At 41.1% G+C, this 6,963-nt stretch overlaps 1 protein-coding gene across 1 annotated transcript in view; it reads right to left on the reverse strand.

Annotated features, from left to right (window-relative positions):
- Positions 1-6,963, reverse strand: part of EPG5 (ectopic P-granules autophagy protein 5 homolog (C. elegans)) — a 109,502-nt gene that overhangs the window by 52,597 nt on the left and 49,942 nt on the right. Inside the window, 4 exon segments of the mRNA XM_012642631.1 lie at positions 2,421-2,544; positions 4,625-4,846; positions 5,688-5,854; positions 6,816-6,938. Coding sequence (XP_012498085.1) covers positions 2,421-2,544; positions 4,625-4,846; positions 5,688-5,854; positions 6,816-6,938 — 636 coding nt within the window.

Below are 6,963 nucleotides of genomic sequence, written 5' to 3' on the forward strand. Positions count from 1 at the left end.
TCCAATAGGCTGTCTTGCATATTTACTTCACTTTGGTGATCACTACACATTAGAATGATGGCCTGCCTTTTTAACAAACAAAAAAAAAAATGTCAGTTCTCAATGAACATGAAAAATTACTTCAAATCATAACAGCAAGTGATTAAATATGGACTATGGATTTGTGGACCATTTTTTTTTTTGATTTTAGGTGTTTTAAAGGCCCAAGGATCCCACTAAACCCAAAAATGACCCTGGCTTCTCAATTAGCACACTGCCATAAAGTCCTAAATCATTATTTGCAAACCAACCACATAGCACAAGGCATTCCAAACTCAGAGGAGGAGCTCCAAAGAAATCCTGATCACAACCCTGAATCTTAAATGCACCCAACTGTCCCAAGTGCTACAGGACGCTTTCCTGTGTATACACGTCTCCTTGAAATAGGGTCACTGTGTCACCTACTCTGTCTCTATGCTAAATAACTGTTGACAGAGGCTGACAATTAGAGCAAACACTGAGAATTGACAGTGGATAAGCAGAGACGCCTTAGAAATCAAAAATACAAAACAATGCTGAGCTTGAATTACAGATCAAAAAAAGGAGTTACATAGCAAATGGTAAGCAAAAACTGACTTAAAAAGAGAGAGAAAGAAAGCAATTAATTCTGTAGATGCTGAGGAACCAGGATAAATTTCAGAGAACCAAGAAAGCTACATTTAATTGTTAAAAACATTGACCAAGTACCTACCATGTGCAGAGCCTTGGATAAGGACTTAGGGTACAGAGCACAGGGAGGAGATGAGTATGGGGCTGCACACCACAATCTCATATTTATATTTCCTATTTCTCTGGCTCTATATTCTCAGCTTTCTTTCTCTGTGCCTTAAATGTTATTTCTCAAGGTTCCACCTTCAGTTCCTCTTCTTAATACTTTCTTAATTCTATTATCCCATCAAACCCATATTTCCTACTCTGAATTCTAGATCTGTACCTCCCCTCCTGACCAACTCCTTCACCGAGAGCTCTCTTTGACAGCCCTCAGCACCTCCTCTTCCAGTATTACCTATCTTTGCAAACAGCATCTCTAGCAGCCCAAGTTAGAAGTTTCAAAATCCTTGCGTATCTGATTCTTCCTCAATATATTTTTAATTCATCTATTTATTTAATCACTGATGCTAATTCAATAGCTCTCCAAACTCTTTAGAAAGACATATATATGGTCCTTAGTGATTTCACTACTATTCACCTCTTTGGTTTCATCTGCCCCCCTCAGATGCTGTGCTGCCCTGCACTTTTCCCTCACCTGCCATGACTCTGCACACAGTGGTCTTTCTGCTGGTTAACACCATGCCTTTCCTTTCCACCTGACCAGCTTCCACTTGCCCTTCAGGGCTCTGCTCAAAGGTCACCACTCCTAGTCTGAATCAGGGGCTATTCCTCTATGTTCCCACAGCACCCTGTGCACTCCCCTCCCAGTCTTGACCACAAGATGTAATAATTGTTTGTTTAGTCTCCTGCTTAACAATAAGCTCCTGGAAGGCAGGGACTGTATCAGATTTCTTTTTGTGTCTTTGGTACCTGGCACTTAGAAGGTGCTCAATAAATATTCATGGAAGGGAGGAAAAGGAAAGAAAACAAAAGAAACAAAGACAAAGACACCTACTGGAGATGAAATATACATATAAAGTGGAAGCAGGAAGGTTTAAGAATCCAAATGAAAGTCTCCCAATTCTCAGAAGTTCCTAAATTCCATCCTGGTGTTGGGGTCAATGCCCAGTAGATTTCAGCCCCTAGAAAAGAAGAACTGGAATAGAAGAGCTAAGTCTTCCTGACCCCCAGCCTGCCCCCAAGATGGTTACAGAAGCTTGGAGAAAGCTGGGATTAGAAATTTTGGCCTGAAAAAGGACCACAAACATCTTTGAGTGTCAGGGAGAGAACGGCTTAGGACATAATGAAGACTAGAATCAAGTGGCTCCAGAAGGTCAAGCAGAACAGTGACACTGACAAGCAACCATCTGCCAAGCTAAACGAGGGTGAGCTCCTTATTTACTCCATGCAATTAATCCCCTATACGATGTATGGATCCTTACAAATTCTTACACTGCACGTTTTATGGGACTAGCAATGATTGCTTAGAAGTATTCAGCTTCTAACAAAATAAAAAAAAAAAATGCATTGAGAGGAGGCTTTGTTTATGAGGTTGTAAAAAGACCTAGAACAAGCCTGAACCCTTCAGGCAAGGCCATGGTGGGGCTAAAAATTCAAAAGGGAATATCCCTTCAGTACAATCACTCATATACTGACAAAACCCACAGGAACAATGACCATCTCAGTGACATTCATTTCCTTATCAATAAGTGCTTTTACCATTACATTATGAACATGACCAATTCAAATTACATTCAGAGATGCTAAAAAAGACATTGCTACAGTTTCACCTGCTGATTCTGCATCACTTTTGCTAGCCTGTGAATATCATAGTGCTTTGGTAGAGAAGGGATATAGGTATCTCCTTTCTGAAAGTTCTCATCTTCTAGCCATAATATATATACATTGAAGAGCCTAAAAGATAAAAACAAATTATATAAAATATAAAAAGATACACAGGCAAATGAAGTTTCTTACATCTCTAGGAACTGTGGCACCACTACATAAGAGTAAAGAAACCCCATAACACAAAAAAAGGCCTCCAAAAACAACAAAACCCCCAAAAAACACATGGTCCAGCAGGGAAGACATGTCACACATCATTAAAATATGGTGCAACAGTTGCTAAAACAAAAGGTACAATGAACTATTATTAAAGTAGGGTTAAATACAGTACACAGGAAAAATAACTGGAGAAGGTGATTTTTACCACAGACCGAGGATCTGAATTTAGAGCTTTTCTTTCTTGGGCAATTCAGTCACAGTGAGTCTTAACAGCTTGGAAAAGTAAAAAAACCATTCAAATAAGCATGTTTTCAGAAAAAATATTAAAAGCCATCTTAAACTTATGCATTGGAAGAACTTGCCAGTTTTAGGCGTAATGAACATCTCCTGCCTCAAAGAATCACAAATAAAACTCACCAGCATTTGTGTACCCTGTTATCATTAAGAAGTAATCAAATAAAGCCTGGTTTTAAAAAAGAAAAAGTCCCAATTTTCCAGTACAAACTTTTTTAAAAATATACTTTCCTTTATTCATTTATTTATTTCTTAGAGACGGAGTCTCGCTCTGTTGTCCAGACTGGAGTGCAGTGGCCCGATCACAGCTCACTACAGCCTCAAACTCCTAGGCTCAAGCAATCCTCCCTCCTCGGCCTCCCGACTAGCTCGGACTACAGGCATGCCATCACACTTGGCTAATTTTTTTAACTGTTTTTAGAGTTGGGGGGTCTCATTATGCTGCCCAAGCTGGTCTCCAACTCCTGGCCTCAAGCAATCCCGCTACCTCAGGCCTCAGCCTCCTGAGATGCTGGGATTACAGGCCTGAGCTACTGCAACCAGCTCTTATTTGGTTTTGTTTTGTTTTTACAAGGAACACAGTCCACTTAGCTAAGATCACTGGTATTTTAAGCAGTTGTTTGCAGCATTATTACTGGAGAAATAGTTGGCAATACACAAATTACTGGTGGGGGACCGGGACGTGGCATGGCTTTGTTCAATAAGGTGGAAAATTACCTCCTTTGCCTCCACAACAGTCTATCTAGGAAGGGAGACGCGGATAGGGCTTTGAGGTTCTTACAGGGAAGAGGTTGATATATAGTTTTCTCCCAGCCTCTGATTCTGGGAGCTAGATGACCACTTTATGAACACACCACAGGAAGGGGATTTAGGAGGCATAGAGAATATCAAAGATTTTCTTGGCTTATCAAAAATGTTCAAAGAGACAGCCTTCCGCTACTGATTAAGCCCAGTTAAAAATAAGTTTCCCTTCAACCAAGATATGGGGAGAGTGAGAAAGAGCCCCAAGGGCTTAGGGTACAGCAAGCCTGGGGCCTCAGTGCTGGATGAAAGCTGGGTTCCCTCGCCAAGCTGTTTCGTAGTCAGAGTTAATTAGTGAGAGCCATTTTTATTAAGTCTTACTGTAAGACTGATACTTGGTTTATATCAAACTTATAAATGAAAGGTAAAGGAATAGTGTGAAAGGAACCCAAACTTACTTCAGAGTTCTTAACCTTTTGGGGAATGTAAACATTGTGCCTGCCTTTATAAGCAGTTTGGGGAGATTACTAGACACCCCCACTCCCACCCCAGGTGCATCCCTGAGTCCCGCGGAGGATCTACGAACCACACTTACACAGCTCTGCCTGGATCATTTATTTCTAGCAGGCTTTCATAGTTGTTTACCTGCTATGATAAATTTGTTTTGGTTTATTTCTATTTTTACATAAAGAAATAGAAGAAGATATCAGCCATCTGATTTATCAGTCAGACACCAGCCACCGGACAGAGGTCCATCCAAATTGCTGATTCACTTCTCTTAAGGAACATAAAAGAGAAACATTTCAAGATACAGATCTGTATCAAAGCCACCTTCCATATTCAATCTAACAGGGTTAATTAAGAGAATAACACCTAGCGGTCTGTAACACAGCTAACTGCTCTAGCACAGTATCTGTGCTGCAAACCATGTAAATGGCTAAATAACCACGCTCACCTCACTAGCTCCGTGTGCAGTTCTGGTGACGTCAGGTACCCAGGGGTGCCAGCCTGGCTCCCTGGCAGCGCTTCGCTGCCCTCTGCTGGAACTCGGAGGGCTTTGCTTGCAGCATGGTGGAAGTCAGCCACCTCCGTCAGACGCCTTTTCATTTCTTTCAACAAATTAGTATAAGCAGGACTCTGAAAAAATCTTCTTCCAATACAACCATCTATGGGTAACCTTAAAAATACAAGTACAGATGTATAACCTTTCAGCACAGGATGTGCTTTCTACATGGCACAAAACAGCAGTCAATCAGCAAGGCAATTTACTATTGCTGGGGATATACACCATTAAATTAACACCTATCATTTGTACCTCAAAGGTAATTTTCAGGATCCAACAAGATGGTGTATATGAAAGCAGTTGTAAAAAGAAATGCTACACAAATACAAGACATCATCACCACTTAGAGGTACACAACAGATTAAAGATGATCTCTGTCTTGAGGAACTTACATTCCAGTAGAAAATCGAAGTGACAAAGAATCAACATCTATAAGGTGTTAGAGTGAGTTAGGGGAATGAGGGTGGGCTAGGAATTGAGGTAGGAGCTAGACAGCAATGGTTGGTAACAGCTGACAGTTTGGCTGACCAGAGTATCCTCATATCCAGTGGAAAGGGCAACCCAAGGGCTGCCAGACACAGCCTGGCCTTTGTTCATATCTGCACCACTCATCATAGGTCCCCTCGTCCCAGCCCCATGACAGTCACACAAGCAGCCTCAGTTTGAGGCGGTCTGTCTCCCTTTGCATCTCCAGAGGTTTGATGCCCAGTCCCAGGGTGTTGTCTTCATCACCCTGAGCATGAAGGATGGTAAAGAGAAGCTGCCACAAGATACGCCCAACTCAAGAAGGATCCAATCTAATAAATGTTAAGCAGAGAGTGAAGGAGATTCCTAGCCAGAGATCAGCAAAGAATGAGTCTAAGTCACACTACACAGTCTAAGAACACACAGAATCAGAGCAGTGCAAAAGCAGAAATGGATTCACAGGCAGTTACTACAGTACTGGGTACCATACCCATACTGCGGTCCTGGGCGGTGAAGATACAGAAGGAAGAACTTCTGCCAAATGAGTGGCAGGAGAGGGTGATCAGAAGGCGTAACCAGAGCCTGGTGGGCCCAGCGATAAATCAGCAGCCTCTGGAGGGACGGCACGATGGGGAGCTTCAGCTGGGCCTGGGCTTTCTAGGAAAAAGGAGGGGCTGTGAGTAACCACAAAATGAACACAATTGCAAACAGTTTACTCTGAGTTTTCCAAATGAAACGCCAAACATTTTGTTTTCATTTCAGCAAGAAAAAAAGTCTTCCAAAACTCACTTCTACCCACCATCTAACACTTTAACCTCCTTTGTAGCAAGATATATGGGGCAGCTTTTTTCCTGTCAAAACATTTCATAGACCCAAGAATCAGAACCGATCTTAAGAATCTTAACCTCATTTCTATTAATATTTCTGAAATTCCTTTCTATGTATAATGCTATAGTGCAAGGGAGTATAATAACATAAAAACCAAATGTAAATCACTATCAAACTTTATCAATCTTTTGAAAATTAAGTTTTGTGTTTTTTTATTGTACTTTGAGTTGTTTTATGAAAATTTAGATTTTTAAAAGAATGTTCAAGAATGCTGAATTTTTGATGGCTCTGAAACCCAAAAATAAAGTATATACTATACAACGGGACCCTAAAAGAGAAGGTCTTTAAATCTGAACCCTTATTCCAGTTTTTGTAACACTTCAGCAAGCCTAAGAATCAGCTAGGGAGTTTTAAAAAATAAATTCCTGGGCCCACTCCAGACTCCGAGATGGCAAATCTCAGAAGGTGGGGTCTAGGAATCTAATTTTTAACAAGCCCTCCAGGAATTCTGATGCATGTGGGACACAATGGCAATGGCTCTAAAGCAGGCAATCGCCATCACATGTGCAATGAACACAACCTTCAAGGATTACACTCTGACTCTCATTAATGAACACTGAGAAGCAAGTATAGACTTTGATTACATAGTTTTAAGCATTGGTTTGGTTTTTGAGCTTTCCATACATTCACAACAAAAGAAAACACAAAAGTCCAAAAGCTATAATACAGTCCATCAGCATCAAAGTGTAAGCCACCTTCTACAAATCAAATGCAGAACTGCTATTTGCACCTTCAGAGCTTGGTCAGGGGTGAAAGCAGAGTTGATAACCAATTCCCCTTCAACGACTCTTCGGAGCTGGGAGTCTTCTTCAAAGATAGATTCCATGTTCAGTACTGTCCATGCAAACCAGACCTACAATGACACCAGGCAAGGGGGG

Source organism: Propithecus coquereli, unplaced genomic scaffold (genome assembly GCF_000956105.1).
Source record: "Propithecus coquereli isolate 6110/MARCELLA unplaced genomic scaffold, Pcoq_1.0 Scaffold181, whole genome shotgun sequence".
In the NCBI taxonomy this organism is placed as follows: domain Eukaryota; kingdom Metazoa; phylum Chordata; class Mammalia; order Primates; family Indriidae; genus Propithecus; species Propithecus coquereli.